The sequence below is a fragment of the Argentina anserina genome, chromosome 2 (genome assembly GCF_933775445.1).
Source record: "Argentina anserina chromosome 2, drPotAnse1.1, whole genome shotgun sequence".
NCBI classification, from domain to species: domain Eukaryota; kingdom Viridiplantae; phylum Streptophyta; class Magnoliopsida; order Rosales; family Rosaceae; genus Argentina; species Argentina anserina.
The window spans coordinates 22,566,770-22,583,261 of NC_065873.1; the positions used below are offsets into that span (position 1 = coordinate 22,566,770).

General features: G+C 34.1%; 1 protein-coding gene and 1 long non-coding RNA gene across 2 annotated transcripts; one reads left to right on the forward strand and one right to left on the reverse strand.

Moving 5' to 3' along the window:
• Positions 1-8,857: 8,857 nt before the first annotated feature.
• Positions 8,858-9,738, reverse strand: LOC126784669 (uncharacterized). The gene is made up of 3 exons (XR_007670966.1): positions 9,479-9,738; positions 9,316-9,387; positions 8,858-8,974 (listed from the first exon to the last, which is right to left on the reverse strand). It is a non-coding gene; the product is annotated as an uncharacterized LOC126784669 (long non-coding RNA).
• Positions 9,739-13,951: 4,213 nt separating this feature from the next.
• Positions 13,952-16,111, forward strand: LOC126784660 (WAT1-related protein At1g21890-like). The gene is made up of 7 exons (XM_050510138.1): positions 13,952-14,238; positions 14,329-14,391; positions 14,494-14,610; positions 14,722-14,956; positions 15,072-15,230; positions 15,321-15,472; positions 15,637-16,111. Exons 1-7 carry the CDS (start codon positions 14,027-14,029, stop codon positions 15,854-15,856), a joined length of 1,158 nt encoding a protein of 385 aa, XP_050366095.1. The 5' UTR covers positions 13,952-14,026; the 3' UTR covers positions 15,857-16,111.
• The last annotated feature ends 381 nt before the right edge of the window (positions 16,112-16,492 follow it).

The window sequence follows — 16,492 nt, forward strand, 5'->3', positions numbered from 1 at the left end:
TTTTTTAACAGTTTTGTCCTTTTACTTTCAAATTAAACTTGTATATTCTTTTAACTCTTATTTTTTAACATTTTTGTCCTTCTTTTTTAACAGTTTAGTCAATTCTGTTAGTTGACCGTCAAAAAATTCCGTTAAGCCGTTAAAATACCTAGAATACCCCAAATTCAAATAAGATTGTTTTCTTTCTTTTCTCATGCCTTTTTTATTTTCTTTTTTTGTTTTCTTGGTTTTAAATTTAATTCATCATATGTGCTATCAAATATATCTAATTGTAATCAACACAAATTATCAAATTAATTGTAAACAAGAGGAGAATTAATGACAATTGCTTAACATCAAGTTGGAAATAAATAATTTGAAACTATTTTTGCATCAAAGTATGGATATGATAGTAGAAGTCTTTTTTTTCTTAGCATTATAGAAATTAATCAAAATATGTTTGTAGAGTATCATAATATAAAGAAAGTTTATAATTGGATTTGAGTACTAGCACTCACATGTCATTTTAGGCATTATCCAATTGATTATAAGATGTTTACAATTAATTTGATAATTTGTGTTGATTACAATTATATATATTTGATAGCACATATGATGAATGAAATTTAAAAACAAGAAAAACAAAAAGAAAGACCAAAAGAGAAAATAAAAAAGGCATAAGAAAAAAAATATGATTTGAATTTGGGGTATTTTAGACATTTTAACGGCTTAACGGAATTTTTTAACGGTCAACTAACGGAATGGACAAAACTGTTAAAAAATAAAAGTTAAAGGATATACAAATTAAATTTGAAAGTAGAAGGACAAAACTGTTTTTACACCTAAAGTATAGGGTGTCACAAGTATTTAACCCATGATTTAAGTTAAGGGTAACTAACACTTAATCTTGAATTGAATATATTTGATTTAAACTTTATGATCTTACTGATGACTTGTAGAAGAAAGTTGACCAAGGATCGTATAGGCTTGATCTCGGTCGAATTTGAACCACGAGCAGCGTCACATGGTGAATGTTCCTCAACTTTGATAGCAGATGGATTAGCACATTTGCTTGTTATTGACCCTCTACGAGCTTGTTGAAGAACTTGATTTTGCTTTGTTGTAGACTTGGAGATGAAGGTCGACCAAAGGCCATTGAGGCTTGATGTTCATTAGGTTCAGGCCACGAGCGATGTCGTGTAGGGATTTGTACTCCATCTGAAGTTGGTGAAGAGACCGGCTATTTGGCAGCTTGATGGCTCTTCACGAGTTTGGTGACTTCTGGACTTGAAGTTGGTGAAGAAATCAGCTACTTAGCAGCTTGCTGATTCTTCAGGAATTTCATAGCTTCAGATCTTGATTTGGTGAAGGAATTGGCTACCTGGGAGCTTGTTGATTCTTTAAGAGTTTGACGACTTCGGAGCTTGATTTAGTGAAGGAACCGGCTACTTGGGAGCTTGTTCATTCTTCGGGAATTTGACGACTTCAGAGTTTGATTTGGTGAATGAATCGGCTACTTGGGAGCTTATTGATTCTTTAGGAATTTTGACTACTTCGAGGCTTGAAACTTGTGAAAAAATCGGCTATTTGACAGCTTGTTGATTCTTCGCGAGCTTGAAAGGCTTATGAGCTTCATAATGATTTCTTTGGTTTCTCCGTCGTCTCCGTGCTTGAAATCTTCCTCGTCTCTTGATCCTCTTCTTCGTCGAAGTCTCTTGATTTTGGATACGGTATTTATAATGTCAAGACTTCTCCACGTATAAAATGAATTGATGACACCGAATTAACTTTATTTTCTTAATCGTATAATTAAATCAATCGTAATTACTCGATTAATTTAATATAGTTATTTCAATAATTAAATCAATTAGATTTAAATAATTTATTTAATTAAAACTATTAAGGAATTTGACCAATTTAATTAAATGCCCGACATCCATTTTGATGATCAATCTATTTTAATTGACACCAAATTTCCAAATATATTTAATACTTTATTTTAGTTAGAATTAAAGTATTTTATTCCCGACTATCTATTTATTTACTACCGCATGTCCCTCTCAAAACGTTGTTGGCTTTATCGACTTTTAAATCACGTATGCAATTTATTGGGCCATAGTCAATTTAAGCATTTAATAAATATTATTTATTCCATTAAATTTTATGTGTCTACAATATGATGCATGTTTAAGTTGCTAAAAATTATAATTGCATGCATGATGGTAACCTTTCATGCTTAAGTTTTTCCACCAATGTGATATCTTACTTAAAGTCTAGGTACGTGTGAAAGATGGAGCGGCAATTAAGTTGATTATAAAATTCACCCGTGCATGTTATGTTATTTCACGTTATATGCAGCCACTATGTGTTCATGTATGTTGTGTACCTGTGCCAAAATTTGTGACAGCGATCTGAACATGGTATATATTGGAATCATTCCTTCTACGAAATATGTGTTGAGATTATATTGTTCCTGAATCGTTGTCTATTTCATCCTGTAAGACTTTGGAAGAGACCGTAATATTTTTCTTACAATATCATATTCTTGTAAAGGTATTCCAAGCCTTTCACATAAACTAGAGGGATCAGTAAAACGACTATAAAAATCATCAATAGTTTCATCATCTCTCATTTTTAAAGCATCGATTTCAGAATAATATTGTTGTAATATTTGTTCTTTTACAGTATCATTACATTCATTTAAAACATAAAGTTTATCTTAAACTTGTTTGGCTGTAACGCAATTCTGAACTATTTCCTTTCTTCTCTGCTCATTGACGCATAAAGAGCATTAAGAGCCTTGTGATTTCATTCACTAACCTTAATCTCCTTTTCAGTCCACTCATCTTCGTCTTTTAATTCACCAGTGGATGTCCCCCCAGTAGCTTTTGAATCAACATCTTTCATTGGAGGTTTACATCCACGTTCAACGCTTCTCCATGCATGAAAATCAATACCATATATAAAGGATCTCATTTGAAACTTCCATTGAGCGAAATCCATACTGTAGAGCATGGGTGGTTGATTCAATCATTGACGTTCCATCTTTAATCCTACAGATCTTACTAAATACGTCTAGTGACCTGCTCTGGTACCAATTGAAAATACAAGATAGAACAATAACGAGTAATAACAGCGGAATATGTAGAAGAATTTTACTTTTTTATTGAATAAACGATATTACAATGATTACACCTTAATCAATAATAATGTTATTCTCAAAAGTAAAAATACTTCTTACTTGATAGTCACAATCAAGTATGAAACAACATCACTAAGATAGTTGCTTCAAGTGTCGATACAACCTCACTAAGATCGTTGTAGTCACATGGATGATCAACCTCACTAAGAACGTTGACGTTACTACTAAGGTCTTCAATGGAGTCATACAAATTTCCTAGCACTAAGCTCTCCTTTTTGTGAATTTTCTTCTTTTTGGTTTCACCTTATTTCTTCTATTGTTTCTTGTCCGTGTATCTCTTGGGAGGCTAGATTCCCTTCTGCCTCACCACACCCCACTACATATATATACCTCCTATATATAACTCACGGCAAGATCCTCTAAACTCTAGCACAAATAGGTATTAAGCCCAAATCTCTTCCTAATACAACTTTAGATAGAAAAGGAAAAAAATCCATATAAATATGGAATACACCTTTTAAAATAAATCTATTTTCTATAACAATTTCTATATACCCAAATATATATCAATCTACCCATAATAAAATCGGTGGAGACTTTTTTGTTAGGAAAAACAAACCATAATCTTTTCCTAGTCCAATTAGGAAACAAACTTTAATTCTCCTTTTGCATATCAAACCTTCATGACTTGTCCTCCACACCTTTGGATCTTCATCAACTATATGGAGGCCAATATATGTACATTCATATCTTTTATGTAAGATATTAGAATAAATCAAGTGGAGTAGAAATAAACATGTTGGATGTTTGACTGTATTATTTGAGGTCTCAGCCGTTGCCAATATAACTAATACATAACTGCTTAACTAGAAAGGCTGGTGAATTGAGGGTGGAGATTGATCAGTTTGCGCCATTGGGTCGTCTTAGCTTATTGTAGACTTGGTTTAGGCTTGTGTGCTTAAGTGGGTGTAACATGTTGTCAATTTGTTTTGTGGTGGTTATTAACTTTTACAAATTACTAATAGTTAAAACAAGTTGTTCCACGGAAGAATATGTAGAGCAACGTTTCTAGTCTAGTCGATCAACATATGAGCATTTACATGTAGTGAACATATTCTCTATGTTCAAGACTTCAAGGTAATGACAACGGTTGTATTAGAAAATATAATTTTTGTTATGCTATATAATCCAGAAAGATAACACATAATTAGTGTAATTATTAAGAGCGCAATTGCAACTCAATACTTGTATTTTGGAATTAGTATAACTAATAAATAAATCTGAATGACATAATGATGCAACTTATTCAGTCTGAATTAGTAAAACTAATCAATTCAAATAAATTAGGTAAAAATGTCAATTTGCACCTTAAATTTGGTCATAATTGTCAGTATGCACCCTGAACTTGTAATTGAGTCAATTTACCTCTTAAACTAAGTAAAAATTGCCGATTTGCACCCCCTCCGTTACATTTAATTTTTTCCATCTAATTTTAAGTCACATGCCAAGCATGTGAGGGTGTCATTATATATTTATTCATTTTTAATAATGAAATAAAGGAAAAAATTACTTAAGAGGAAGACTTGATATTAGGTACGTTTTTGTTTTTCGAAACATGTTATTATATATATTTATTACTTTATGTGATATGGTATGTTAAAGATATTTAAATATATATAAATAAATATCTAATAACATAAAAAATTAAAAATAAATGTGTACAAATATAATTATATACGCAACAGACTATATTTGAAATTGGTGTGTATGTAGAATATATAATTCGATGTAAGGTAGAGTATGTAAGAAAAAAGATGTAAGTAAATACTTAATTTAAAAAAAGTCCTCCTTGTATAATTTTTTTTAAAACATAACAGAGTGAACATGTGACGCAAAATTGGATGAAAATAGTTAAACATAACAGAGTGGATGCAAATCAGTAATTTTTACCAAGTTTATGAGGTATATTGACACAAGTGCAAGTATAAGGTGTAAATTGACAATTTTACTAAGTTTGTGATGTATTTTAGTAATTTTGCCAATAAATTAATGACATAAGGATGTATAGCATTTGTCCAAAAAAGAACATAAATTCGTTGTATCATGTCCAAAGGACTATACAAACTAGGCCGCAAATAGTGGGCCAGATACACCAACCTAAACTTCGCTATAAGGCCCAACGAAGACAATCTCCAGAGATTTACTGATGGTCTAAGAACCTCAAGAACTTTTTGTTAGCACGGGGAGAATTATATTGTGATCATCAGATCATGTCGCGCTTGCAACTAATTAACATGCTTATATTAAGTGCAAAATATTAGCTAAGGTACGTACACGCGAAGATTAGATCTTAAGTACGTCTCAAATTGGTATAATAATGAAATTCAAGTGAGGTTGGTTCCATCATATGAACACCGAAAACATGTGTGACTAATTAATTTAATCGGTTCGTGACAGTACATAACACATTAATAATTATACTTAATTAGACAATGATTATGACTCATCAATGAAAATGATGTCTAACGTCTAAACAAGTAATCAAATAGCAGAACATTAGAAGAGTTTCTAATTAACAGTAGAAATGGTCATACGATTCTACCATTTCTGCGGATGTCTTGATGTACATTACAATCCTAATGAGCTAGAACTCGTTAGACTACTTTATGAATGTTAATTAATTAGTACTGCAAACATGCATGTAAACATATTCATATTTGGCAATTGATTAACTAACATTTGGAAGAGAAAACTTACTGATTTAACACAAACTATCTTATATAACTTTTTTTTATTTTGATTGAAAATATCTTATATAACGCTGAAATCGAATTGAACACTCAGCATACTCGATCAGATATGCAAAAGCACTAATTTTTATTTTTTATATATATCAAAAAGAACAGTACGTTGCAAAGTTGATGGAAACATAACATGAATGTGGAATTTGTACGTGGAAATTGATGCCATAATTTTTGTCTTCATTGGCCGGCTTGCAGCTGGCTCCCTTTTAAACACAGTAGTAAGATCGATTGTCTTCGCCTTTAGTTCCAGCTTTAGATCTTCTCAACTATTTTCACATATTTCATATCCAAGTATTATAGTTAAGGAATAAATAGGTTTCGATCTTTCGCTTTGCTTATATATATATATATATATATATATATATATATATATTAGTGGAAGAGTTATTATCAGTCTGTTGGGTGTATACATTTTGCCTTTTTCATATTATATGAAGAAAATTTATCATTTTCCACGAATGGTAGGTAACCTAACTGAAACAGTAGAAACATCCAATTAATTATTGTAGAAATCAAAGTTCGTAACTAGTATGTAGTTATAATTTTGTTGTTAGTAATTAGGTGAAATCACGTAACTATATATATATATATATATATATATATATATAATTCAATCTAGATCGATATACAGTAGCTAGTGGATTACTCAATTAGCACTGTGCATGATCGAAGAATCACAGACTGGATGTAATTAACCTGTTAGTTAGTAGTACGTACTCTTAATATTACTAGTCTGTTGGCCGCACAATGCGTCGGCATCTGGACAGTAAGTTTTCTTTCTCACAAACATTTAATCGAACATTTTCTTTCTACTGCTGATCTTGCATTATATTGATCTATTTTATGTGTTGTGCCCTTTACACGTTGTTATTGTGTGAAAGATGAATGCATAATCTTATTGAAATGATGGAGAGCAATATTAATTTTGAACAAATGAAAGATATAGTAAATAGATAGTGGAATGAATGTTATGTCCGTAAAGTGTTTGATGATTTGTCTCAATGGGAATTCATATTGATACTATTATATCTCTATGTAATTAAGCAGTTTGTTCAATCTAAACTTTGTAATTAAGAAAGAGCAAATGTAGATTATGTATTGATTAAGAAGCAGTTTAGATTATACAAATGTAGATCTACACAGAAACTCCCCAAGTGTAGATCCGAGTTTGTTCACCTGTAATGAGAAATAAGAAAGACCATAAACTGCTTCTCAATTATTACATAATTCAGTAAAACTTTCTAGCATAATGATGAAACTCAAATTTTACAATTAAACAATAGAGAGAAGTCATTACTCCTCAGCTTGCTTATTAGTGTTTCTTACAACTCATTATTCTTTCACAACTTTAGAACCATTATCATCTGCACAAATGAACCCAGACCTTTCCTCTTAACTCACTACTGCACTGCACTTTCCTCTTAACTCCCTACTGCACTGCACTTCTTCTTCATAGAGTTATTTTTTTCAGATTTCTGACCTAATTTAGAAGTCTACAGGTGGATACATCCATAAAAGTACCTTCAGCAACCCTAGGTGACTTCAAGTATAATTAGTAAGAAAACCAACAACTTATAACCTTTTCAAAGTGAAACCAAGAAGATATATTCCAGATACCTACAAAGCAATTACATGATTGTTAATCACAACAAAACTGATTGAACACTGTAAACCACTAATTAAGCATACCTCAGTCTATTGTCAAATTCATAGGGAAAACGCTGCCACTATTATGTATAAGAATCATGAGATATCAAAAAATTAAAAGCAAACCAAGATTGACTGAGATGAAACCCAAGGTGCAAAAAACAAATACAAATCCAAATTGATAAACCATTTTCAAGAAGAATAAAAAAATGACCATATTGCTCATCGTTTTTCAACTTTCCATGCCTTAAGTTTGGTCAAAATCACTTTCTCTATTCGTTTTTAATGAATAATAGATACATATTCAATCATGGTTAGTGTTTTATCAGTTACACACTTCTAAGTGAAGTTTCTTTATCAAAGAGATAATTATTTATGTATACAAAAGAGGGTAATTGTTCCTGAGATAACTATCATCATGTTTATCCTGCTACTTCTAAGTTAGCTCTATGACATATGATATTTGTATCACTTGTAAGCTGACTCCAAGTGATATGATATCCGTATTAGCTAACCAAATAATTAGATTAGCCAATGATTTGCTTGTCCTGATTGATTGAGTAATAGAAACAAACAGACGTAAGAAATCAAAGAACTAATAACCAACGAAAACCAATTAGAACCCAAAAAATAACAAACATCATAGCAAACCTAACACAGACCAAATTCAAAACCAATTACAAAGCTCAAAAACACAGATTTACAATAGGAATCCATTAACTATATCATTCTAGTCAATTAAAAATAAACACACCAAATCAAGTAATATTTAAAAAAAACAGAACACCCCATAAAAAAAAGTAAAAACCCAGATATGAGTGATCCCCTTACACCCAGAAATTTATCAAAAACTAATTAGAAAGCTCAAAAACTTGACTTCAACAAACCCAATTACACCCAGAAAATTTCATAGCCAATATAAAATGAGGAGTGTCAATATGAGGCAGGAGAAACAAAATGAGAATCTTACCGAAATCCAAATAAAGCAGAATGACCTATCTATATCTGCATATTAGTTGATGATTTCAATGTCCTTACTTTTCTGATTGGTATTTTGATATACTGTAATATGACAAATATGGAGTTAAAATAACTATCGTCTTTTATAAATATGCCTATAATATCCAACAACTTCATATCTTTTTCTGGTCCGATTAGGCATTAAGTTTGGTTTGTCTTTCTGCAACTACTAATAACCATATGAAACAAATGAAAATATCTGATCATTTAGTCTTTATCATAAAAAATAATGGATCTATGAATAAACCATGTTATAAGAATCTATGAATAAACAACAACTCCAGAAAAATATTACCTCAGGAGAAGATCCCTTACTTCCACAATCGTTCCCTCACTCAAAAGAAGCTTGAGCCACTGCAAGCCGATGCTTGAGATTTAGCCCCTGCAAATAAGACATTTGGCAACCATTTAATCCCACAAAAATTTCACTCTTATTCGAAACAGATCAAAAGATGAACAAAGCCAGCCGCAAACAAACCCAACAACACACAAAATACCAGGGAAAAAAAAGTTAACCTGGAGCACAGAAAACACCGAACCCAACCCACAGCCAACAAATCGATTATGCGAAAATGGCAAAACCAATCAACAAATGAACAAACAAAAGATAACCAAAGAAGTTGGAAGACTCATTGAGATAACAAAAGAGACCTAAAATTGTGACCCAAACAACAGAAACCAAAACAGAAAATCAATCACCCAAAGCGATAGAAGTAAGAGTACCCGATCTTGCCGATGACGGAAGAAAATCGATTCCACGATGAAAGTGCCCAGAATCTTACTATCGAGCAATCTCTGAGGATGAAACAAACAAAATCAACAATAGTACCAATTAATCTGAAACAAAACTTGGGATATGGATTCTCAGTTTAACACCAATTAAAACCTGATTGCTATGATGAACGAAACAGTTACTCCACTATAGTCCCAGTTGGTGGCTGAATTGAAATATTGAATATCAAGAATCAAAATGAAAATCCCAGAAAGCAAGTAGCAAACTAATAGGTGAAGCAGTAGATGAGATCAATGATACCCAGCAAGTGGAGAGAACAGACAGGTAGGGAGCAAAAGAAATTTACGAATTTAGGAAGTGAGAGAAATGGAGAGACATGGGCAAGAGAGAGAAGAAAGAGGGTTTCATGAGAAGGAAAGGAAGAGAAAGAATGGGAGAGACGTGCAGGAACCGATGGAAAACAACACAACTATCAAAAACACGCGTAAACTAAAACCCGAATCAGATGGAATGGCAAAATGGTAAATAAGTCAAAAACCCTTGTGAACAGTACCGATTCACGGCGCTTAATATTTAGTAAATTACCAGTATTCCAGTCGTCTCTAATGACGTGGTCGACAATACATTATACATGATTAATCAAGAAAATTAAGCGCGTCACCATAATGATGTAGCACACATGTAGAATCTAGCTATAGAACACTGAATTTGGCATTTTGGCAGGTAGAATTTTTAAGTGTCAAAAACTGCTTGGTATAAGCTACATAATTAACAAAATAGGCTTGGTGAAATTTAAGCAAACTCAGATAAGATTACACCATAGTCAAAAGTTATGCTCGTGGTTTTGGTACTCAGCCATGTTGGTATCAATTTCGATTGTTAGATTTTTACTTTTAATGATAACTAACAATTCTTATATTGTCAATACATCAGAATACCGATATTTTGAGCATGTAAGATGTTGCCCACCATAGTTTAAAGACAAGCATTTTAACGATCCAATTATTTAAAAGTTAAGAGTTGCTGATTACAGTTAATTAAACTAGGACTGCATGCCCTAATTTTATCGTTTTCATTAATAAGCTATGATAAAAATTAGACCGAGCTAGCTAGCTTTGAATTTCAGCAGTAGAAATATGTATCAGATAGGATCTCCAAAAGTACTTTTTCTGTGCTTCTGTCTAAATAAGAACACACTATCATGTACACGTCCAAACTAAATAGCACGGACACGGACACGATTCGATACGTAGACACGGCATATAGAAATGTTTTTGGACACGGACACGTGGTGGACACGTTAATTAAATATTATTTTTGATATATATATTTATTAAAAAAATTATTTTAAAAATTTGAAAGTATTTATAATTTTAGATGTATATATATGTCAAAGTGTGCATTAAAATGATGAAAACATAACTTGTCAGAATGGCTAAGGACTTGATAAGTACTTTGGATAACCAAGGTTCGAATCCCACCACAAGCATTCTTATTTTTATCACGAGTTTCTCTCCTTATATATATTAAAGTGTGCATAAATATAACAAAAACGGAATCTGTTGGAATGTTTGAGGAGTTGTTGAGTGTCTTGAATGACCAAGATTCGATTCTCACCAAAAGCACTTTCACTTTTATTATGAGTTGGTGGGCCGTGTCCGAATGCGGACACGCGTATTGGGGTGTGTCCGGCGTGTCCGTGTCGGACACGCGATACGCCACTACAATGGCGTGTCCGTGCAACCTAGCGTCCAAAACATGTCAACTTGAGCTGGTCCACTTTCTTTAGTTTACCTAATTTTATCACCATATCTTCGATTACAATTTTCATTATCTAGCTAACATTTTTCCCCCGAAGTTCTAACTCATCGAATGAATTTTCTTGTATCTAGACTAGATATGATATTTGGAGATATGTTCATACGTTGGGGGAAGAAGAAGACAAAGGAGGCGCTCACCTAAGAAAACACTCAGTTCCATGATCCATCCATCACTTGCATGCTTCCACTTTTCTGCACTCATGAGAAGCAGAACAGCAATTTTCTCAAACAGTTGTAGGTAGTAGAAATTACACAAGAAAGGTGTTGCGCCGCGTAGACAAAGAGAGATTAGTTCATTCTATCCAAAAAAGAAGAAGAAGAGAGATTAGTTCATGTCCTTAATCAATTAAATCCCTTTCGTGCAATAATTAAACTACGGATTAAATTTATATATATATTAGGATTCACGAGAGCGATTCCGTGCTTATCCAACCATGGAACGCCGCCGACCTCAGCCAGCACTACCGCAACGCGGCAGCATCTCCATCGCTGATTGCATTTACCTTTCCACAGATCTGGCGACTCACTGCATCAGGTGTTACGTGTTCCGTACGATCGATCTGTTTCAGACCCAGAAAGTACTGGTACGTACAGACTTGAAGACTTCTGCAGCAGCAGCCTCCTGATGACCTAGGAATCTAGGTAACTAAGCTAGTCAGCTTCCATGTCTGTGTTCTTCTATTATTTGTCCGTACGAATTTTATATACTTGAGTATTTGAGGCCCTCGCTCATATTCCATTTCTGTGAGGTAAGATCGCACCAAGCTGGGTTCTTGTTGGGATCCAAGTACGAAAGCACCCACTCCCCATTTGTTATTTTGTTCGGTCATTGTTTCTCTTCCCCGTTTAGTTTCTTCCATAGTGATCAATAGTATTCCTGCATTACCCAACATGTCATCCATGAGTTTATCATTATCGACTAATTGCTTCAATATGAGAGTTTGTGTTTCGTACAACTACACACTCGCCCACCCATAATAGTACGTAAAAAAATAAGTATATGTAACACTATAAACTCTGATATTTTAGGTTGCAACTGGCCGGTAGAGTTTATGTGCATTTATCTTAATTGCGAGTTTACGTAAAGACACTAATTGATGCGACTTTTCTCGTGATTATAAGTTACTGACAAGAGCTTGAACCAACCATCACATCTTTTGTATTTAGGAAAAGATCGAACCAAAAAAGAAGAAGAAGAAGAAGAAGAAGAAGAAGAAGAAGAAGAAGAAGAAGAAGAAGAAGAAGAAGAAGAAGAAGAGAGAACGTATTCAAATCTATCTATGAGGAACTTTTACAGTAAGGCCTTGCACCAAACCAACATACCGACTGATGTGATAATAATGGGATTTATTATCATCATATGTACGCACTCTAAATTTCTTTGTATGTTGAATAATTTTCAGGGAGTCAGACCAAGCTATTTAGATAACAGCACGGCGTACTAAACTAGACATGTCTTATATATCATCCATTTTAAAATGGCATTCAAAGGGCTCCTCCTCTATGCTTGGCATCGATCAAATGATGAATAGCTAGGCAGCGCACACAACACTAATATCCGATTCCGAATAAGGAAGCGCTAACTTTGCATTTTCAATGATGTAAGACATTGGATATGATATAATCAGAATGAGCATAAGACTAGCTATATTTCGTAGCTAGAGAGTAGAGATCGATGGACCCAAAAGTGCTTAACATTCCTTATATCGATTAGAAGAGAAGTAATCGATCTAGATCTATCTTAGATTATTTATTAATCTACGGGCATCATGTATAGTCAGTCCTCCACTGCGCATACCAAATTACACTCACACTGCTTACCTATATATGTTAACTCCCAATAAAAATTAAACAGTGACTCCCTCTTGGCCATGTCTTTCCCAGTGGTGGCCACTCTTACTAGCACCCATATCCATATAAACACCACCCACATATATAAGCTAGCCTCTGCAATTTTGCATACATCATCATGCAAAAGAGCACTTATTCTATATTTCATTTGATGGTCAATCAATTCCCCACTGATTATTCTCAAGAAACAATGAAAAGGAAAGTAAGGATAAATCCATTTGTACACCAATACTCATGATTCATGAACTCATGCGTCACATTCCGAATGTTGAAAAAGGTACTCTCATATGTGAAATCAAACTAGCTACCCCATTGAACCTAAAACTAAACTCATTAGATACATAAACAAGAATATCATATATACTGGATATATCGAGTGATTTAAACACTTTAAATTAACTTCATACATTTTCTCAGCAGCATTGGTTCATCATATCATTGATTTTATCTAGGAAATTAGTTGTAGATTGAAATTTGTATACAAGTAGACACGATGGAAGCAACCCCTTACAGTGTCTAACCCACATATATATTGAGCTAATCATGCATCATGCATGGTAATCTTTAAGTTCCTACCTCCCATGGAGTGAGGAAAGTGATTCCCAAATTGATAACGTAGGCAATCTTTGCCAGTTGAGGATCGAAATAATTGCTCATTGGAAGGTAGGCCCCTAATGAAAAGCCGGAGGACCTTATTTCGTAAGACTCCACGTTCTTAATTATTACTGTAATTCCTTGGAATAGTTTTGTTTAATGTTGTTAATGGATAGGATTATGCAAGATGAGAATACGTAGTGCTCGTATATGCGCAAAAAGTTGAAACATGCAGCTAGCTAATTGTTATTGCGTTCTCTTAAGTCTTAATTTATTTCTTCCTTCTGCTTTTTCGGGGCTATAATAAGGTCCTCTCTCAATTTAGAGAAGGCAAGCATAGATCAAGCAGCAGCAACTTTTTTGGGAGTCGTAGCATTTTGAGTGATCGAGCTATAGCAAAACAAAGGGTTCTTTGATCACATAGAGAGGATTTAAGATGGCAGACAAAGGTTCAGTAGAAAAAGTGAGTGTGTTTCTTAACAAGATTAAGCCTTACTTGGCCATGGTGTCTCTGCAATTTGGATATGCAGGGATGTACATTATCAGCATGGTTGGTTTAAAGCGCGGCATGAACCATTTTGTCCTCGCTACCTATAGGCATTTCATTGCCTTTGCTGTGATCGCACCCTTCGCACTTGTTCTCGAAAGGTTCGGCTTTCGTCTTTCTCTTTGTACTAGGTCAATATTATGTGTCAGGTATCATATACACATGATTAATAGTATCATTGTTTCTTTCAGGAAAATAAGGCCGAAATTGACTCTCCCCATATTCCTAAGAATTATGGTGCTTGGTTTCCTCGAGTAAGTCACTGTATATATCATCGTATGGTAGCTCAGCTGATCATCCTCTCGTTTGAGTTGCATGGCGTTTATTTGACAATATATATGCTATATTGTATGCAGGCCTGTGCTAGCTCAGAACTTGTACTTTGTGGGAATGACATACACATCAGCAACATTTGCTTCCGCCACTGCTAATATCCTCCCTGCTATTACCTTCATTTTCGCACTTCTTTTCAGGTAATTAAAAGCTTACTATATATAGGTTTACAAAATAGTCGCTTCTTTTTTCTTCACCTTACTATATATATAGTTGGTGGAATTATTGATCGATCACCATGTCATCTATAGGTTGGAGAAAATCAATTTGAAGAAGATCCCTAGCATAGCAAAGGTGATCGGAACTGTAATAACCGTCAGTGGAGCAATGCTCATGACGTTTTACAAAGGCCCAATCGTTGAATTCATTAGTGCACAAGCTAGCCACCATGCAACCTCTGCCACCGCCTCCGACAAGCATTGGGTTCTCGGCACTGTCATGCTCCTAGCTCGTTGCTGTGGTTGGTCCGGTTTCTTCATTCTCCAAGTAGGTTACACGCAGCTATATATAGCTAGCTAGGGTTTTATTATACACACGTAAATTCTTATTACGGAGTTTGTTAAAATGAGCTAATCAATTACATCTATACTTTGCGTTTCAGTCCTTTACTTTGAAGGTATACCCAGCAGAGCTCTCTCTCACAGCCTTGATCTGCTTCATGGGTGCTTTGGAAGGTGCCGTAGCTACACTAGTAATCGAACACAACATGAGTGTTTGGGTTATAGGCTGGGATTCTAGGCTCCTTGCTGCAGCTTACTCTGTGAGTTGCCATTTTATACAGCTAATTCTGAACAGATTATTCTGATAAAGTAAGTGTTTGACGCAATGACTTCTCTCTGATTTTTATCAGGGGATAGTTTGCTCCGGAATCGCATTTTATGTGCAAGGTATTGTGATGAAGGAACAAGGCCCTGTGTTCGTCACAGCTTTCAGCCCGCTGGCCATGATCATCACTGCTGCTCTAGCCGCTATCATTTTATCCGAGCAAGTCCGCCTTGGAAGGTATACATAAATGTGCATGATACTGCACAACACTTATATATGAAGTTATGAACCACATGAAATACCACACCTCTATAGTAGTTTTATTTTCCACTGATTATCTTTGGTGCAATTACTGTCTTATGTTTGTGACTTACCAATGCATTTTTGTGTCAACTTTTCAGTGTGATTGGAACCATTCTCATAGTCATTGGTCTCTATGCTGTTGTGTGGGGTAAAAGTAAAGAACGTTCAGCCTCAATGAAAGATGTGAAAACTATTGATCATGAATTGCCAATCACCAATGGTGCTACCATATCTTCAACATCTGTTGCTAGCAAGAATGATACTACTGGACTTGAGGAGAATGTTGTTAAAGTTCCAATTAACCCAGAAGAATCATGAGAGTTCTGTCCATGAACCATGATTCGAAGTGGAGTTTAATTTACAATTTTCAAAATCACATTGTGTGAGATTGTATTTTTGTCTTTTTAGGGTAATCCCGTAATACCCTCTTAAGCTTGGGACTGAAACACCCATGTGACAACAACAGAAGGTGATTTCCTATGAACCATCTCATCAAAAAGACATGACAGATATATGTGCTTTTTTGACCATATCTTCAGAATGTGGGGAATATATGTAATACTACATTTTGGCTAGGGCAAGGGCGCGGCCGGCTAGAAAAAAAATATCTAGGGTTTTAGTTTTTTTTTTTTTTCGGGTTCTAGGCTTAGGATTTTCAGGACTAGAGCTACGTACTTGATAACATGGAACAATATAATGAATTTAAGAAAATAACAGTAGTTTTATTGATAGATATATTACCTTATATATAGACATTACATCAAAGATTCCGATAAATCATGAATAAGATAACATTCATTAACTAGCTAGGTTATATTAATTAAGACAAGATACACTGAGAATGCATATGAGATGATTCTCCTACAATACTACATTTTTTTTACATTCTGGGCACGTTTACTTACTTATAATGGATTCCATCAAGAATAGGTGGTTAAATGAATGAGTGGTGGA

What these genes read in the sequence shown, in the direction of transcription:
- LOC126784660 (XM_050510138.1), top strand. Translation starts at nt 14,027, where the DNA reads ATGGCAGACAAAGGTTCAGTAGAAAAAGTGAGTGTGTTTCTTAACAAG. An exon ending in TTCGCACTTGTTCTCGAAAG is followed by an intron (nt 14,239 to 14,328) that starts GTTCGGCTTTCG and finishes TGTTTCTTTCAG; the next exon opens with GAAAATAAGGCCGAAATTGA. An exon ending in TCCTTGCTGCAGCTTACTCT is followed by an intron (nt 15,231 to 15,320) that starts GTGAGTTGCCAT and finishes GATTTTTATCAG; the next exon opens with GGGATAGTTTGCTCCGGAAT.